The sequence below is a fragment of the Anabrus simplex genome, chromosome 1 (genome assembly GCF_040414725.1).
Source record: "Anabrus simplex isolate iqAnaSimp1 chromosome 1, ASM4041472v1, whole genome shotgun sequence".
In the NCBI taxonomy this organism is placed as follows: domain Eukaryota; kingdom Metazoa; phylum Arthropoda; class Insecta; order Orthoptera; family Tettigoniidae; genus Anabrus; species Anabrus simplex.
In genome coordinates, this window is record NC_090265.1 from 127,216,117 (window position 1) to 127,237,085 (window position 20,969).

The 20,969-nt window shown below is 38.8% G+C and overlaps 1 protein-coding gene across 1 annotated transcript in view; it reads right to left on the reverse strand.

The window, feature by feature from the left end:
• Nucleotides 1-20,969, reverse strand: part of LOC136862787 (uncharacterized) — a 171,767-nt gene that overhangs the window by 81,856 nt on the left and 68,942 nt on the right. The window contains exon 8 of the mRNA XM_067139047.2: nucleotides 2,876-3,160. Coding sequence (XP_066995148.2) covers nucleotides 2,876-3,160 — 285 coding nt within the window. The remainder of the gene's footprint in view (nucleotides 1-2,875; nucleotides 3,161-20,969) is intronic.

Below are 20,969 nucleotides of genomic sequence, written 5' to 3' on the forward strand. Positions count from 1 at the left end.
TCCAAGAAGGACATTCCAGGAATAATTAATGAACAAGGAGAGTGTGTATGTGAGGATCTTCAAAAGGCAGAAGTATTCAGTCAGCAGTATGTAAAGATTCTTGGTTACAAGGAAAATGTCCAGATAGAGGAGGTGACTAGTGCTAAAGAAGTATTAAAATTTATATATGATAAGAATGATATTTACAATAAGATACAAAAGTTGAAAACTAGAAAGCCGGCTGGAATTGATAAGATTTCTGCGGATATACTAAAGATAATGGGTTGGGATATAGTACCATATCTGAAGTACTTATATGATTATTGTTTGGTTGAAGGAGCTATACCAAATGAATGGAGAGTTGCTATAGTAGCCCCTGTATATAAAGGAAAGGGTGATAGACATAAAGCTGAAAATTACAGGCCAGTAAGTTTGACATGCGTTGCATATAAGCTTTGGGAAGGCATTCTTTCTGATAACATTACACATGTTTGCAAAATTAATAACTGGTTCGATAGAAGGCAATTCGGTTTTAGGAAAGTTTATTCCACTGAAGCTCAACTTGTAGGATTCCAGTAAGATATAGCAGATATTTTGGATACTGGAGGTCAAATGGAGTCAAATTGACCTGTCTAAAGCATTTGATAGGGTTGATCATGGGAGACTACTGGCAAAAATGAGTGCAATTGGACTAGACAAAAGAGTGACTGAATGGGTTGCTATATTTCTAGAAAATAGATCTCAGAGAATTAGAGTAGGCGAAGCTTTATCTGACCCTGTAATAATTAAGTGGCGAATTCGTCAAGGCAGTATTATTGGACCTTTATGTTTTCTTATATATATAATTGATTTGTGTAAAGGAGTGAAATCAGAGGTAAGGCTTTTTGTGGACGATGTTATTCTCTATAGAGTAATAAATAAGTTACAAGATTGTGAGCAACTGCAAAATGACCTTGATAATGTTGTGAGATGGACAGTAGGCAATGGTATGATGATAAACGGGGTTAAAAGTCAGGTTGTGAGTTTCACAAATAGGAAAAGTCCTCTCAGTTTTAATTACTGCGTTGATGGGGTGAAAGTTCCTTTTGGGGATCATTGTAAGTATCTGGGTGTTAATATAAGGAAAGATCTTCATTGGGGTAATCACATAAATGGGATTGTAAATAAAGGATACAGATCTCTGCACATGGTTATGAGGGTGTTTAGGGGTTGTAGTAAGGATGTATAGGAGAGGGCTTATAAGTCTCTGGTAAGACCCCAACTAGAGTAACTAGAGTATGGTTCCAGTGTATGGGACCCTCACCAGGATTACTTGATTAAAGAACTGGAAAAAATCCAAAGAAAAGCAGCTCGATTTTTTCTGGCTGATTTCCGACAAAAGAGTAGCATTACAAAAATGTTGCACAGTTTGAGCTGGGAAGAAGTGGGAGAAAGGAGACGAGCTGCTCGACTGAGTGGTATGTTCCGAGCTGTCAGCGGAGAAATCGCGTGGAATGACATTAGTTGATGAATAAGTTTGAATGGCATGTTTAAAAGTAGGAAAGATTACAACATGAAGATAAAGTTGGAATACAAGAGGACAAATTGGGGCAAATATTCATTTATAGGAAGAGGAGTTAGGGATTGGAATAACTTACCAAGGGAGATGTTCAATAAATTTCCAATGTCATTGAATTCATTTAAGAAAAGTCTAGGAAAACAATAGATAGGGAATCTGCCACCTGGGCGACTACCCTAAATGCAGATCAGTATTTATTTATTTATTTATTTATTTATTTATTTATTTATTTATTTATTTATTTATTTATTTATTTATTTATTTATACTGGGGGTGAGAAATGATGACAAAAATATGCATTTATATGAAACCATTTGAATTGCAAAGTTAAAATTTCATATCTTATCCTAGGTGTTAAATAACAGGTTTCAAACAAATTTAAACCCTTAGAAAGTTAAATGGAGGTTAAGATCTGGAAACAAATATATTCCTTCTTTCCTCTGAAATGGTTTAATATACGAAGACAAAATTCCAAATAACGGTGTATATTTTAAATCCCAGGTGTGAAATAGGAAATATTTTTGAACATTCCACCCCTAATGTTTTAAAATGGAGTTAGCTCCGGAAACAAAATTGCTCATCCCTCCAAAACCGTTTGACGTACAAAGTTGTAATTTTACAAGAAGGTTCTACTTTTATGTCCTAGGTGTAAAATATCATACACTTCAAAATATTTCTCCCCTAAGGGGTTTGGATAGTGGTTGACTCTAAAAAATTTCCATTTTTACAAAACCGTTTCAAGCACGAACTTAAAATTTTACCTGAAGGGTGGTCTTCTATATCCTAGATGTTAATAAATATTTTAAAACATTCACCCCCTAAAACAGCATTCATTCCTCTACTACTGTTCGATATAGAAAATAAAAATTTCACAGGTTGGTCACTTTTACATTCTAGATATGAAATAAAATAGGGTTTAAAACATTCCAATTCTTCTGTAAGCTTTCAAAATGGGTGTTAGATCAAAAAATAAATAATTATTCCTACAAAAACATTTGACGTACGAACTGAGGGTATATTTTACAGGCTTAGCCAACAGTGGACTCTTCAAAATGTAAAACTTTGACTAATATCTTCCAGTTTAAAACCGTAGCAAAGCATGGGTATTTTGCTAGTGCATACACATATAACTTGATGTAATTTACTATCTATCCTATATCTAATGGTGAAGTGACTGATAATCCTGGTGCTTTACCATCCTGTGTGAGCTACCATAATATCTAATATTGAATTGTATTATGGACGAATTATTTCTTTCCCAGTAATATTTTAAAGCCTATATATTTCATGTTGTAGCATCACATTTATGCTAGATGTGTACATAAATATGATAGAAACCTGTAGGAGCTGCAGTTGCTGCATACACTGTCCTACATCTGACTGTGCAACCATAAAAAAGAGGTCCACACTCCACGCACTGATGAGTCCCCTTGCAGTACTAGTTGCCCAAAGTCGAGCTGTGTGAACTGTGTGATCCAGGCGATGTAGCACAGGAATTTGTTCCACAAGAGGTAACTCCTCAATTGGTGGCCCAGATAGCCACTCTGCATTAGTTTCACACTGATTGCACAACAGCACAATACTGCGAAGTAAGCGAGCATATAATTGGCCTGTTTCTGTACCCTGAAAGACAGACAAAGGGCAATAATTATGATACAGTCCCATAAAATAAATAGCCAACAGCATGCAGTCTGGTGTATGAGGCACCTAAATGACAAAGTTATGACAAAATGATATACTGTAGTTACGTTTTCCAGAATTTAAGAAGATAAAAAGCAAATAAAGATTACCGATAACTTCATTCTTAAAATTTTACTTTGACAACTTACAAGTAAGATAAATATTTAGAATATTTTAAGGCTGTATAGTGATTCTACTGAGAATTTTTTCTATTCTCTGTAAACAAATTCATTAGACAACTGTGGCTTCATTTGAATTAGTTAGTGAGTACTGTGAAAGATCACGGAGAATGCTGTGTGCTCATGTGACACAACATTACCAGCACTTGACAGATTTTGAAGGAGGCCTCAATGTGGGTGCACGTAGCCAGCTGGTCTAGTTATGCAATATCCAGATATGTGGGGCATTCAGATGTGACAGTGGCCCGATGTTGGACTGAATGGGAACGTATCATTTCATGTCATCGCGGTTCTGGTTGATCAAGTCTGACCACAATACTGTGCACCAAGCTCATCGTAACACTCTCACCTCTGTGCCTGCCATCCAGGTATAAGTAATGGACTTGCTGCATCACCCTATGTGATCCCGTACCATTCGTTGGAGACTAACAGCTGCTGGACTACTGAATCACCGTCCCATGTGTAAGCTGCCATTAACACCATAACACATTCGGCTGTGCTTGGAGTTGTGCTGTACCCGGGAAGCATGGACTGCTGACAAGTGGCGTTGCATCATTTTCAACAATGAATCTCAGTTCTGGACTACTTCAGATGACCATCAACTACGAGTATTGTGGCACCAAGGGGAAAGGGCACTTTTTGCCAGTGTGTCGGAGAGACACACACCGGTGTTATTCCTGGTGTCATGGTGTGAGGAGCCATTGGGTATGACTTCAAGTCACCTCTGGTAGTGATTCAAGGAACTCTAATGGCTCGATGGCACATCATGGACATCTTGCATCCTCATGTGTTTCCTATCATAAGACAGTATCCTGGTACCATCTTTCAACAGCACAATGCTTATCCACACACAGCCAGTGTGTCTATGAACAGCTGCATGATGGTGAGGTAATCCCTTGGCCACCAAGATCTCCTGATCTGTCCCTGATAAAACATGTGTAGAACCAACCTGGACATCAAGTCTGTCCCAGTTCCAATATCCAGGCTATCGAGGGCCATTTAGAACTGTTGTGGGTCAACTTGCCTCAGAAGAGGATACCTGTATGACACATCCAGGCCCAAGCGGGTACAAATTTCTACTGACAAGGGACCTAAGTATGCTCGCACTGCCAACTTTGTTGTATGTTTCACTTGATTTTGTAATCACTGAAATAAAATCACATACCCTCTCCACACGTGAAGTTTCATTTCATTCCCTCCTCTTCTTCTAGGTGCTTAACATTTTTTGTCAGCGAGTGTATACTGATTACTAGAATGTAATGATTACAATTCTATTGCAAGAAGTAAATTATGAGTAAAAATTACATTTTGTAAAAAGTAACAATTATGAGTAAAAGTTACTAAAAAAGTATCCCTTACAAGTAATTCAATTACTTCCCAAATCTGCCTGTAGCACATTGATGAACTCATTATACCATACAGTTCATTGAGTTCAACAGACATGACTGTCTTTCTGACAGTCCAAGATAATAAGCATTCTTAGCAATCGCAATTGTGAGTGAGCAAAACTATTGGCATACAATTCATGGTTAGTAAAGTGACCCAAAGATGTTTCAACCGAGGATTCTATGCATTATCCTTTTGAGAAGGAGTGCAAACCCTCTCATGTGTACTCTCCTTTTCATGCTCCTCATTACATTCAATTCAGCTTACATGTTGTTGTTTGAGTCATCAGTCCATAGACTGGTCTGATGCAGCCTATCATGTGCTAACCTTTTCATTTCTACGTAACTATTGCATCCTACATCTGCTCTAATCTGCTTGTCATATTCATACCTTGGTCTACCCCTACCGTTCTTACCACCTACACTTCCTTCAAAAACCAACTGAACAAGTCCTGGGTGTCTTATGATGTGTCCTATCATTCTATCTCTTCTTCTCGTCAAATTTAGCCAAATCGATCTCCTCTCACCAATTCGATTCAGTATCTCTTCATAATTCATAGTTCATAATTCTTTCTCTGTGCTTGTCTAAATGAGATCTAGAGTAGTAATGTGAATAATCACCCACACATAATATTTTCTGCAATAAGGGCATGATGATGTTAGCTCAAATGTAACTAGATCTATTAGCAGAGCAATCTTAATCCCAATTACCTGTTTGTTCTGATAGCCACCATGTGTCTTCTACTGGTCCATCGTTGGGTTATGTCTAAATAGAAGCATCGTGGAGTTGCTGCTTAAACTATTCGAGAACCCTAGTCTTAAAGGTTCATCGTTTTGGAAAAATTTCACCTCCAGAAATTTTCTGAGAGAACTGACGCCATTAAGTACACTCTTGATTGTGCGAAACAGACCACTAGTGCCTATAACATTACAAAGCTGGTCTCCATTAAGAAGTTAAATATAAACTTCTACAGAAGAGAAAGAAAACGTATATAACCCATAATAATTTATATAACTTATACTAACCATTCTTAGCAACCACAGTTGCGAATGAATAAAATTATTGGCATACAATTTATGGTTAGTAAGATGAGCAGCTCAGAAATGAGGAGTATAGTTGCAAACTGTATTATGCCCTCCCATGGACAAAACTGAGTTTGATGCAGTTTCAAGTAGTTTCTCATCCCTCTTTTATGCTGCAACATCAAATTGTGTCATACAAATTTTTCTAGTGTAAATGAGGCTTGAAAGTGACTGTTGTTTCAAATCATATTTTATCTACCAACATGACCAGACCTAAATGTGTTGTATCCACTGACATATTTTGTTACGCTGAATACAATGAAAGTTCATTGCATTTTTATGTTGGTTATTCTGAAAATTAAGTATAATTTGCTTAAGACAACACTTGACAAACTGAGCTCAATTACAGTTTTTTGGGTGGGACTAAAAAGAGATACTTCCTTGCATTAGAGACACTACAGACAGGATTGCCAAGATACTACACTGAGTGGCACGAAAAACGCAACACCCAATAAATGATGTGTAATTATCTATTTAATGGAAGTGAAGCACTTCAACCATTATTTTTAGACGGGGTATGCTATTGGCGTTGCTTTGCGAGTAAACAATGAAGTGTTGATTGTTTATTGCACTAGCCTCAATTGTTTTTTCCCATGCAACCTGGAAAACACATCGCTGGATGTGAGCCAATAATGTTTTCCCGCTCTTGTAGCGCTTATTGTTGTACCTTTAATTGTTCCCCTTTCAATCACACATGTTTGTAGCATCTTTCTGTGATTCTCTTAATCAGCTTTCTGGAGTAAACATGCTGTTAAGCCCTGAACAAGCTGCGAAAGCTGTTGCTTTGGTGGAAGATGGTCGCAGCATGCATTACGTTGCAGAAGTGTTGAGTACTACACCTTCTACAATTTCCAGAACCATACAAAGGTACAGGGAAACTGGAGGCTTTTCAAGGAGACCAGGATCAGGCCTGAGAAGAGCAACATCTGAGAAAGATGACCGCTTCTTACAACTTCAAGTTCTCCGCAACCGTCACACCACCGCTCTTGAAGCACGAAATCGACTCCGCCAAGTTCGAGGGGTCAATGTTAGTGAGAGAACCATTCGAAGAAGACTGGAAGAAGCCAATCTTCAGTCCAGAAGATCTGCTACAGGACCGGAACTCACCAGAGAGCATCGCACAGCTCGACTGCGTTTCGCAAGGGAACATCTTGGCAACAATGGGATCAAGTGTTGTTCACCGATGAGTCACGATTTGGCCTCCGATCACCTGACGGAAGAGAGAGGGTCTGGAGAAGGCCAGGGGAAAGGTATTCACCTTGCACATTCTCATCCAGAACGCCTTTTCACGGTGGTTCTGTGATGGTGTGGGCAGGAATCAATACAGCTGCAAGGACGGATTTAGTCTTCGTGGAGCATGGAAGCCTTACCGCACATCAGTATGTGGAGGAAATCCTTCTGGAACATGTTGTGCCTTTCGCTCCTCTTATTGGTGATGGTTTTACACTAATGCATGACAATGCATGCCCACATGTTGCGAGAATTGTGCAACAGCTCTTGGATGAAACAGAGATTCATGCTATGGTTTGGCCTGCTCGAAGCCCCAATTTGAATCCCATTGAGCGTGTTTGGGACCAGCTGGGGGGAGAAGAGTCTGTCAGCACTATCCAGAGACCCTACAGGACCTACAGAACGCCCTCTTGGAAGAATGGGAGATGATTCCTCAACAGAACATTACCGCATTAATCAGGAGCATGCCTGAAAGGTTGAATGCCATCATTGCTTCAAGAGGTGGCAATACACGCTTTTGAAGATGCGAACAGAGGTCCCCGAGCATCTCTCGCTTAATTTGTTCAATTTCTTTATAATCGTCTTTTCTTTTCATTGTTAGACCGTTAGATGGGACCGTACAACAATATTCCATCATAAGATGGTGGATTAGTGTCATAAAAGTGTCATAAATTTAGAATAAATTTCAGTTTTTGAAAGAAATTGAAGTGTTGAGTTTTTCGTGCTGCTCAGTGTAGATAAATGTGACATAAAGACTATCTATAAACCACACTTGAAGTTAACCCGTCATCTACCACCAGTTAAAGTCATTACAGAATTACAGGCTCCTGGAGTCTACCACACTGAATGTAGCTGCAGAACGTGTTACGTTGGTGAAACAAAACGTCTGATACTACCCCGACTAAGTGGTATGTTCCGAGCTGTCAGCGGAGAGATGGCGTGGAATGACATTAGTAGACGAATAGGTTTGAATGGCATCTATAAAAGTAGGAAAGATCACAATATGAAGATAAAGTTGGAATTCAAGAGGACAAACTGGGGAAAATATTCATTTATAGGAAGGGGAGTTAGGGATTGGAATAACTTACCAAGGGAGATGTTCAATAAATTTCCAATTTCTTTGAAATCATTTCGGAAAAGGCTATGAAAGCAACAGATAGGGAATCTGCCACCTGGGCGACTGCCCTAAATGCAGATCAGTATTGATTGATTGATTACCCACTTTAAAGTAAAGAATATATCCGACACACCAAGAACCAAGACACAGATATTTCAGCTGCAGCCAAACATTCTTATGAAACAAGACATGAAATATCTGCAACAACTATCGAGGTATCTCATTGATTAGTATACCAAGCAAAGTATTCACTGGCATCTTGGAAGGGAGGGTGCGATCAGTCGTTGAGAGGAAGTTGGATGAAAACCAGTGTGGTTTCAGACCACAGAGGGGCTGTCAGGATCAGATTTTCAGTATGCGCCAGGTAATTGAAAAATGCTACGAGAGAAATAGGCAGTTGTGTTTATGTTCGTAGATCTAGAGAAAGCATATGACAGGGTACCGAGGGAAAAGATGTTCACTATACTGGGGGACTATGAAATTAAAGGTAGATTATTAAAATCAGTCAAAGGCATTTATGTTGACAATTGGGCTTCAGTGAGAATTGATGGTAGAATGAGTTCTTGGTTCAGGGTACTTACAGGGGTTAGACAAGGCTATAATCTTTCACCTTTGCTGTTCGTAGTTTACATGGATCATCTGCTGAAAGGTATAAAATGGCAGGGAGGGATTCAGTTAGGTGGAAATGTAGTAAGCAGTTTGGCCTATGCTGATGACTTGGTCTTAATGGCAGACTGTACCGAAAGTCTGCAGTCTAATATCTTGGAACTTGAAAATAGGTGCAATGAGTATGGTATGAAAATTAGCCTCTTGAAGACTAAATTGATGTCAGTAGGTAAGAAATTCAACAGAATTGAATGTCAAATTGGTGATACAAAGCTAGAACAGGTCAATAATTTCAAGTATTTAGGTTGTGTGTTCTCCCAGGATGGTAAAATAGTAAGTGAGATTGAATCAAGGTGTAGTAAAGCTAATGCAGTGAGCTCGCAGTTGCAATCAGCAGTATTCTGTAAGAAGGAAGTCAGCTCCCAGACGAAACTATCTTTACATCGGTCTGTTTTCAGACCAACTTTGCTTTACGGGAGCGAAAGCTGGATGGACTCAGGATATTTTATTCATAATTTAAAAGTAACAGACATAAAAGTAGCAAAAATGATTGCTGGTACAAACAAGTGGGCACAATGGAAGGAGGGTACTCAGAATGAGGAGATAAAGGCTAATTTAGGAATGAACTCGACGGATGAAGCTGTACACATAAACCGGTTTTGGTGGTGGGGTCTTGTGAGGCGAATGGAGGAGGATAGGTTACCTAAGAGAATAATGGACTCTACTATGGAGGTTAAGAGAAGTAGAGGGAGACCAAGACGACGATGGTTAGACTCTGTTTCTAACTATTTAAAGATAAGAGGTATAGAACTAAATGAGGCCACAACACTAGTTGCAAATCGAGCATTGTGGAGACGTTTAGTAAATTCTCGGAGGCTTGCAGACTGAATGCTGAAAGGCATAACAGTCTATAATGATAATGTGTGTATGTATGTTATTATTATTATTATTATTATTATTATTATTATTATTATTATTATTATTATTATTATTATTATTATTATTATTATTATTATTATTATTTGTGAGGTATGGCTATGAAGTGTTTACATCCACTTATTGGTATTAGTTTTATTATTTACATAGTACAGTATGTACAGGCATCATATTATTTGTGAGGTTATGTCATGAAACATGTGCTATATATATTAATGAGTTTAGTTAATTAATAGTATATAATTTATTATTACCTGCATAATGTATATATGTATAATCCACTACAATATTGTGCAACACACTATAATATCCACAATAACGTATCTTTAACACTAGATAGTTGTAGAAAGTTCTTTACATTATAACTAGGCTATTGGGCACTCTAAAATTTGCGAGAAAAATATATTGTGTCATATTTTTCTAGAAGCCTGGCCAGGCAACATATATAAAGAGACAATCTTGTGAGTGTGAGAGTGGAGTTGTTTTTGTGAACTCGTATTGTGCTTATGCTGACATGCTACAGTAGCAGTCAGCTGTTTCAAGATGGCAGTCATAGTCTTCTGATTTATTCGTAGTAGTCTTTTGTTTATAATAGCCGTTTATTAGTTTGTGTGTACAGAATTTGTGAAAATAACTTGTAAATAAAACAGTGTACACAAGTGATAGCAATTTGTGTGCATTTTTGTGGATACATCACTGGCAATAATTGTGACAGGACGTAAGAATCATTTTCGAGTGAATACGAGTGTAAGTGCGAATTAGAACAAAATGCATGTGATATTAGAAAATATGTCCTTACAACAACTCATAGACGAACACACAAAGAGAAATATTCCGATGAACAGCAAGAAGCAATCACTGAAGACTTGGTTACAAGAAGGTCTCATTGAAAAAGGAGAGGATCCCAAAAAGTTCTTTATCGAGATGGACGAAACATTGGACTCTGCCACGCAAGAGGAGGTAAATATAACCAAAATATGTTCTCAATGACCATGATGCAGGCACTCAATGACAAAATCTCAGACGTTGATTTACGAGTTAATTTCACCTTAACGAAAGTAAATGACAAACTTTCAGACCAAATTTCAAAAGTAAATGACAAACTTTCAGACTTTTGCCTGGCATGATGGAAATCTCTGGACTTGGAAGGATGTGGAAGTCAATGTAGACCTGGGAAATATCCAGTTAACGCATCTTCAACCAAGTGAAGAAGAGGAGCTGAGACACGCCTTAAAGGATTTTCTGGAAGTCATCACCAATAAAATAGGACGGACTACCATGGTAATGCACACCATTGAATGCAGCACTTCCTCACCCATCAAGCAGCGTCCATATCCAATCAACCCGGATAAGTGCAACTTTCTCAAGTTAATACAGTTTTAACCGGACAAATGTCAGAAATGTACACGCAGGTTTACAAAGTAGAACAATGCCTAGAATCGAAAATTTCAACCATAGATGATAACATTTCATCCCAAATCAGTGATGTCACCAATCACATAACACAGCAGATATTGGACATCAGGTCAAAACTGGGACAGGTTGAGCAGATTGATAGTAGGGTAAGCCAGCTGGAAGGCGACATCTCGGACCTCAAGGAGGAGGTAGAAATCCAGGTTTCCGGCATAAAACAACAGGTTGAGGGGAGAATTTCTACCATTGAGGGAAATTTTGAAAGCCATTTCTCTGCCGTTGAGGAAAATTTTGGGAGTCGTATTTCTGCGTTTGAAGGAAGTTTAGAAAAACGGTTTTCGACCATCAAGGGAGATGTGCAGAATATAAGAGAAAGAATCCATCAGTGGAAGACAGATTAACTTGAACAGGCCCTAGCACCACACCTTCAACCCCCTCAAACCTAACCGGCAACACAGGACACCTAGACTCGAAGGTGATCACAGAGAGCCTTCCGGAATTCCACGGACGACTGGAAGAGAACCCAACTAGATTCATCGAGGTATCAGTCAGTCTACTAGGAAGGACTAATCTACCGGAGGACATCTTCATTCAACTCATCACACTGTGGTTGAAGGACCAAGCCGCTACTTGGTGGAATAACATGAAGGGCTTAAATTTAAATTGGATGGACTTAAGAGAGAATTCCTTACTAGGTTTAATTCCGAAGGGATGAAGAGCTCTGTGAAAAGGAAGCTACTGACTGAGGCATAACCCAGCGGCATGAGAGCTAGTGCATTCTTCCTACAGAAGTACCAGCTCTTCAAGCGTCTGCACTCGGAAAGAAGCGAGAATGAGATTTTACCAGACATCACAGAGCTACTCCACGATAAGATTCGAACCCTAGTGAAAGTATCACAACCAAGATCGTTTCATGATCTATGTAGAATCATTGCCCAGTTGGAGGAGGAACACAAGAGCAAAGCTACAAAAGAGACCAGCTCGGTTAGGAAGTGCTACTAGTGTGGAAATATGGGACACCTGAAGAACAAGTGCCCAACCTTGACGTCGAAAAACTAGATCTGGCCCATTCTGGATTGAGGTGGGATGGGACCAGAAACAGGAACGCACCTCAAGACCCAACAGACAAGCAGCCCTGGTCAAGTAGGAGAGGGATTGGTCAGATTGTGAGCAGAACAGGCCAACCTCACCCAGCTATCATCTTGAGGATAAGCAACGAGAATTTTTCAGCCATACTCGACAGTCAAGCAAGCCACTCAATTGTCAATGGAACTGTTGCCACATTACTACTGCCTATGAAGTCTCACCATCTCAGAGTGGAAGCAGTGGACGGGGTAACCTATGGCATCCAAGGACAGACTAACCTAACTGCTAAATGCTGATGTATCCACAATGACACACACAAAATGCTGTCAACTTGTGTACACGGATTTATTTACAACTACCTATCACTTCAACATGGAGATTGCAACCACTACATGTCAACTACCAACTTTATTAAGCTAATTCACATACTTAAACACTCGTTAGCATGACACACGTCTGGTCAACAACTGTTCAACCATGACTCTTACTAAACAATAATACGTCTCTACCACCAAGACCACCTCTTTATATATGTGCCTGGCCAGGCTTCTAGAAAGATACATTTTCTCATAAATTCTAGAGTGTTTAAGGTCCAGATATAATGTATAGAATATTCTACCGAGTTCGCATCTACCCAGTAACATTCTGGATGTTACAGTGTGTTTCACAATTCTGTAATGGATTACAAATAAAAAAATCATTAATACAAGTAATAATAAATAATATACAGGTTCTCACATTAACTAAACTCGTATAAATATCTATATACAACAAATGTTTCATGACACAACCTCACAAATAATGCGATCGTAAACTAATAATTACACTAATAAGTGGATATACTTCACAAGGAATAATAATAATAATAATAATAATAATAATAATAATAATAATAATAATAATAATAATAATAATAATAATAATAATAATAATAATAATAATTTGAGCTCGATACTTGCATTATTTACCCCTGGATGAGAGAATATTGTTTTCAAGTTATATCAGTTTATCACACTTGCGTCAATATCCCCCTATAACTTGAAACAATTTCCACAGTCTATCACACTAGTCTACTTTGTCTTGAGCATAGATTGCATCTTCTTTCTTCCTTGATGTTGCTGGATGTGCTTTCCTCCTCTTGACCAGCTTGTGCCGTATCAGGGGTCAGGGTTGCCTCGCTGCCAGCCTTTTCCTAGATGATAGTCGATGCATTTTCCTCATGACCAGACTGTGCTGTGTCATTAGTAGCCTCCCCTCCAGGCTTACTCTGTATGCGCAGCAGTTGGGTGACTCGCTGCAACTCCGATGTGTGAACCTCGACAGGAGGGTTGGTCTTTAGTAAGTAGACCCCATGGCCCAGCTGTTTATCCACCTAGATGGGACCAACCTACTTAGGTGCGAGACCTGCATGAAACCCTCCAATCTTAATACTGACTGGGTGGTTACATGGTAGTACTTGTTGGCCTGGCAGGAAGATCTGGGTCTCTTCGACATCTAGAGCCTTGGCCTGGGTAAGGGATCTCTTCTCAGCCAAAGCTTGCTTCTCCTTGATGTTCTTCTGCTGCTGCTGCTGCTGCTGCCACTCTGCCAGGGAAACAGCTGCATCATCTTGACCAGCAGTGGGTGGTGGATGAATCTCCCAATCCCCGGTGCGTATAGCTGTCGACTAAGGAACAACTCCACTGGGGAATAGCCGGTGATACGGTTGATGTAGTAGTGGATTTATTGAACATCAGAGGCTTCCGCCCAATACATAGTTCAAATCCAAAATAGCCTAAGCAATATACTGAAAAACCGACCAGTAATACCAAACTATACTTAAGTGCAAGGAACAAATAACAAAGACATACAATAAAATAAAAATTAACGGCAATCTGGCACAACATGCACTATCAAATGGCCCATGGTGGTCGACTCCCTTCTGGAGATCCGTTAGCCCTAGTAGTGCGGCAACTTGATGGACGAAACAAACTGACATAAAATAAAGTAAAGTAAAATAAAATAAAATTAATGGCACCTAAAGGGCAATACCCTACTTTTCCTTTTCTGACTGACACAGCAAGTCATTGCACATTCCATAACTGCCTATACACTCAAGACCTACTACAACTTGTTGTGCCAGTCATCACATTGTGTCAACTGCTGAGTCTGTGCCCGATATTTTACCCATGTCACCTCGTTGACCATTGTTCTGCTTTCATGTTACCTCTCATTACTCATGATGACAATATTCTCTAACTTCCTACCATATTACAGCACAAATATGCTTAACTCTAATCTCACTGCCTGTAAAACTTCCTCACTCTTAACAAACCAGATCATCTTTCTTTATTTAAAATCTCTCCATATAACACCCCACCGATTCAAATAACTCCTCTTACCATTCAGATATTTGCCAACCCTACTTCATTCTCCTTCCATATTAATAAAATCACTCTTACTTTCACTTATAGTTCAGATCTACTTAACTATAATCATACCTAGCAAAATCACACTTAGCAACTAAATTCACTATACATTTCAAATCCCATTAACAAGCACAATCTGCCCCCTACCAATTTCCACTTACTCTTAACCAGCCATACTGCTTTTCCTTATTTGCAGTCACTCCAACTAACACCCCATCAACTCCACTATCCTTCCAGCTTATATCTTAAATCTACTTAACTATATCACTCCCAACAAAATCACACTTAACAACTAACTTCACTATACATCTACTTAACCATATATCATACCAAGATCACTTACATTTCAATTTCAATTTACACACTGTTAGCAAAGACATAGGTCCAGCATTACACTTGGCATACAGTTACCAAAGCCACAGAACAACCATTAACTTAAATTAGCATACCTGACTCTTAACCATCAACTAAACTTCACTCTCTCTCTTTTCATTCAAACATTCAATACTTATAATTCAAATCTACTTAATTATAATCACACCTCAAATCATACTTAACCATTAAATTCACTATATATTTCAAAACCCATTAACAAGCACACTCCACCACCTTCCAATTTCTACATACTCTTAACAAACCAAATCGGGCCAATGACCTTCGATGTTAGGCCCCTTAAAACAACAAGCATCATCATCATCATCATCATCAAACCAAACCATCTTTCCTTATTTACAATCACTCCAAATATCACCCCGCCAACTTCACTCTCCTTCCAGCTTAATCCTTAAATCTACTTAACTGTAATCACTCCTAACAAAATCACACTTAACAACTAAATTCACTATACGTTTCAAATCCAATTCAATCTGCACTTCAAATCCTCACAGCCACTATAACTTCCTCATTCTTAACCAACCGAATCATCTTTCCTTATATTACCACCATGTCTTCATCCACTATTCCCTTACCTACTTACTAACTTTGCTCGACTTTTTACTTCTTGTTACTATGCCCTCATCATTTTTTTCATTCCCCAAGATCCCTTAAGCTCCTGCTACTCCCTTTGTTCATAAACAGTTCTATTCTCTCCCTGTCTGGCCTTTCTTTCCATTCTGCACGTCCATTCCTTCATTGTGTTCATCTCTCTGCCTTTCCTCTTCCCTGGCTATGTCCATAGCTGCTTCCCTATACATTTCTATTCTCACCCTGTTGTCAACTGCTCCTTCCTTTTCTCTATGCATGACCACTCTTTCACTATGTTCATTTCCCTGCCTTTCTTCACTCAACTTCCTGTTTCTCTTGGTTCTTTCCTTATCACCATGTCCGTCTTTTCCAACATTGCTTTCTATAACTTGCCTTTCTTCTACTCTCTTCCCCATCACTTTTTCTTGCTTCAAATTTTCTTCTAATTCCCATAATTTCATCACTGTCCAAAATCTGGTCCATTGGGCATTGGTTACTACTAATTCCTGACCCCTAACATGAGCTCTTAATCCTTGAAGTCTAGCCCTCACTAAATGTTTTTTAAGGGTTTTTATATTCTTAATCCCTTCTGTTCCCATGTCTCCCTTAATCCAAATTATTGTTCTCCGTAGATTACCCGCATTACTTATAACTATTTCCGCCATCAGGGTGGATAACAACTTCACTTTTATTGGCTTTTTACCGTGTGCTTTACCTATCCTCTCCACATCATCTATATCAACTTCACTGAAATCATTTTCATTCTGTTTTCGATGACTTTCACAACTTTGTAAATTGTAATCACTTTGTCCCCTTCTTTTCCTTCTGGCGCTCCATATTTGAATAAGCATTTCTTCCTGTGTTCATGGGTACTGTCTTCTATATCTGTCTTCAGCTTCACTACCTCTTCTTCCATATTCCTTATTTTATCTTTGAGTGACACAATTTCTCTCTTGCTGATTCCCACTTTGGTCATTATTTCGTCTGATTTTCCCTGGATCCATTGTCTCATATTTTCAAACTCTTTCACTTGTTCCTGCATCATATTTTTAATCTGTTCAAATGGGCATACTTCTTCCACAACCTCCGATACCACCCTCCTTATGACCTCCACATCTTCCCAGCTCATATTGCCACTCGAAGTCAGGCCGGGGTTAACTTCCACGCCCCCTATAACTAGCAGTACCATAATCACCACTACCGCCAATATCATCTCACCCTTCAATCTTATTTCCACATTACCTCCTTCTCTTTTGGCCATTTCCTTATCGGAAAGGCCTCAATCCATCTTGTGAAGAGGTCGGTGATTACTAGGAGTCCTGTTTTACCCTGTGGTGTTCTAGGGTAAGGACCCATCAAGTATAGGGCTATGACCTCCCGTGGGCATTGTGGCCTTCTTCCTAGTTGGCTGGAATCTGCCTTCCTGTTGCTCGCCAGTTATAGCACCCCTTTACGTAGTCAGGGATGTCTTTCCACATGTTGACTCAGAAGAATCTTCCTCGGATAGACTGATACGTCTCTTCGCCTCCTGGATGTCTGGCTTCAGTGCTGTTGTGGAACTTCTCAAGGCTGTCCGTCGTGTGCTGTCTGGGGATCACCACTACTGCAGGCGTGTCAGAGAGGTGCGACCTGTACATCAAGAGTCCTTCATAAACCTGGAAGTTCTTCCAGCACACCTTGAATTCCCTCGGTATGAGTCGACTATCAGGGCTGGTTGTATAAACATAGCTGATCCGAGATCAACTTTGATTCGAGATCAGAAAATGATCCTTTCTAAGGTGCTCGATGTGTTGTATAACCTTAACGTTGATCTCAGATCTCATGATCCGGATCAACTTTGATACGTCATCATAGAATTTCACTTGGCAACGTCATAAATAGCATGGGAAATTCGTAATAATCAGGAGTATATTGGTAGTAAAGTCACGTTATACCCCTAGCAGAAGCTTTCTATAATGAGAACTGGTTTCAAACATGTACACAGTCCTTTCTGATTCAGCATGTAATAATCTCTCATAATATGAGTATCATCATCATCATCATCATCATCATCAGTTTTCCACTCCAGTTGCCTGGGTGTGGTTTACGAGCACTCTCCACTTCTGTCTGTCCATGTACCACTCTTCTCTCAAGACGACATCCCAGCTGACTCCTCTTGTTCCTATGTCCTCTTTCACTTGGTCCAGCCATCTCTTCGTAGGTTTTCCTACCGGTCGTTTTCCGGCCACGACTGCGTGTAGCCACTGTTTTGCTGTCCTTCCATCATCCAATCGTTTGACATGGCCAAACCATTTTAAACAGGCCCTTGTCACTTTTTCATTCAGGGATGGGTACACACCAGCTTCCTCCCTTATTCCTTTATTCCTTACCCTGTCCCTTTTTGTCTTCTGTACCATAGTACGTAGGTACTCATTATTATCATGATATAATCTCATAATATGAGTATATCTGATCTAATAATGCAAAAATTAATCATATATCCCCTTCTTCCTTTTTCACAGTACGCTGGCATCGTCTTAACTTACACCTTGATCATTGTCGTCAGCAAAATATACAAATACACCGCAATTACCAAACAGATCACTTTTCACTGATCCAGAACACAAGCATTAAAAAAAATAATACAGTACTAATATAATTGAAAAACGTGCATAGCACAACTTGAACAACACAAAGGCGTTACAATTTGCAATCTCCAATAGTCAAAACCAAATAGCCATACCACAACGTTTTTCATTAGCATTTCTCTAATGTACTCCATGAACTTAGGATTTGTATTTCTTAATAACTGCAACGGACTAGTCATTTGAGATGTTTTACTTACACTGACCACGCAACATGCATTGACAAGAATACTCTTGTAACTACTCATGTGAAGTCCACAAATAAGGTTATATAAACTACAGCTCCCTGCAAGATTTTTAATTAACGAACTCCAGATGTTTTATGTTTATTGAGAGTCAATGGGACCTCACATCACCAGTTAAAAGGTATAATAACATTAAAAAACAACGAAAATTGGTATTTATTATTCAGCAGGCTTATATTAAACTAGCAAATGTATCCGTGCTTCGCTATGGTATTCTACATTATATACGGATTTCTCCGTAAATTACTGTAAATGCAGTGAGTAAGACTATATTAAATTGCACCTACCAACGGACTTCACCATCAGACGACTTGTTCAGTGTTCTACATGGTTGGTCCTGTGACATTTTCCTGTATCTCCTATATTTATGGGTTAGATTCAGTTATTCATTGAATGGGGGAAACTTGGTACAGTTTTCACGTACTACTTTATTTTTTTTATACTCATGTGACCCTGGAATTATAAAATATTGCAAACATATGGCCACTGGTCATGTCAATGTGCCTGCCCAATGTCATGATTGCATCTTTCCTATAAGTGTGCCAAACAATAACATACACGTGTAAAAAGTACAACATTAACTTGAACTCAAGAAATGCAGTACTATTTAATGAATAAGGGATAGAGATACGACAAAATGTCATAGGCCCAAAGTTGTAGACCTCTCCAAATTGAAACGCGATCTTTTGTGATACAACTTATGGTTTAGCCACCAATTATTCCGAAACGAAGGTCTGCACCGTCGTTAAAATTGCATCAATATTTCGATATTTTCCGGGGCCAAAAGTAATACATTTGCATAGCTTAGAATATTTCCTCAAAGAAAAGAGTGTCCAGTTTTCAGGATTAGCACTCTCATACATACGGAGTAATTAAGGAAGCAAAATAATACATCTAAGAAAGCTGACATTAATAGAAAATGGATTATAACTGACGATAGCTGGATGACGACAAATATGTAAATACCAAGTGAATGTATTGGAAAATCAAATTCCCCTCAATAAATTATGCTGGTGTGAGTTATGGATATAAGAAAGCGGTAACAGAGGAGAAATTTAGGTGCAGGGATTCTTAGGTAAACAGAGAAGAAGATGAGTAATGGTGTTATTACTTGAGCTATTCGAGGACGGTTATAACCTCCAACGATATTCCGCCAATATCCCGCAGAATGGCTGATTGACGTCTGTCTTGCCTTCTACCCAAGGAACAACCACGAATTTAAAGGCACGATGAGGAAAATGGCAATGCGTTACTTCCCTGCTGGCATGCAGTCAGAGACGTTGCCATGGTAACCTGTAGGTTCGTTGTCGGTCTGTCGGTCACTCAATGTAGAGCATGATACCCGCAGAAAATAGTAAATTTCTCCATCATTTGAAGAGTAAGGAAAATTATGAACATATCGAAAGTTATTTAAAATGAAGATGCGTTTCACATACGGTCCACGGAGTTTACAGAAAATCAATAGTATAAGAGAAAATGGGATAAAACCGTTCTAGTTTTTCTATAAACTACTGTCTATTCAAAGATTTTAACATGATATGCATATGGAAACCTTCCACGGGATGAGTATAATCTAAATATGAAGTTTGGTTGAGATCTATCCAGCCGTTTCACCGTGATGGTGGAACAAACAGACAGACAAACAAACGACATGAAAAATAAAAACCACCGATTCGGTCTTGAGTTGACCTAAAACGGATAAATATCTGAAAAATTGGCAAAACAAACAAAATTACAGACAGCGGACCCCCTACAAATTTATTTATATAGATAAGCATCGACACGTCTAGCAGTGCAGACCTTTATTTCGAGAGTTACTGCTTTGAAACTGTACGACATATCTACAAACGGACTTCACCATCAGACGCCTCGTTCAGTGTTTTACATGGCTGGTCCCATGACGTCTTCTCGTATCTCCTATATTTATAGTTTGATTGAGTTAGAGTCATTGAATGGGGTGAAATTTTGTACAGTTTTCACATACTACTTTATATTTTTGATACTCATGTGACAGATAGAATCATAAAATTTGGCTATCACATGGCCACTGGTCATGTTAATATGCAGGCCGAATGTCATGATTCTATCTTTCTTATAAGTGTGCCAAATGATAACATATACGTGTAAAAGTACAAAATTAACATGAAATCGAGAAATACAGCTCTATTTAACATATAAGGGATAGAAATACGACAAAAAATTATAGGACCAAAGTTGTAGATCTCTCCCAAATGAAAGGCAATTGTGCTTTCTTATTTGTGATACAACTTACCGATTAGCCACCAATAATCCCGAAATGAAGGTCTGCACCATTGTTAAAACTGCATCAATATTTCGATATTTTCTGGGGCCAAAAGTTATACATTTGCATAGCTTAGAATATTTCCTCAAAGAAAAGAGTGTCCAGCTTTCAGAATTAGCACTCGCATACATACGGAGTAATTAAGGAAGCAAAATAATACATCTAAGAAAGCTGA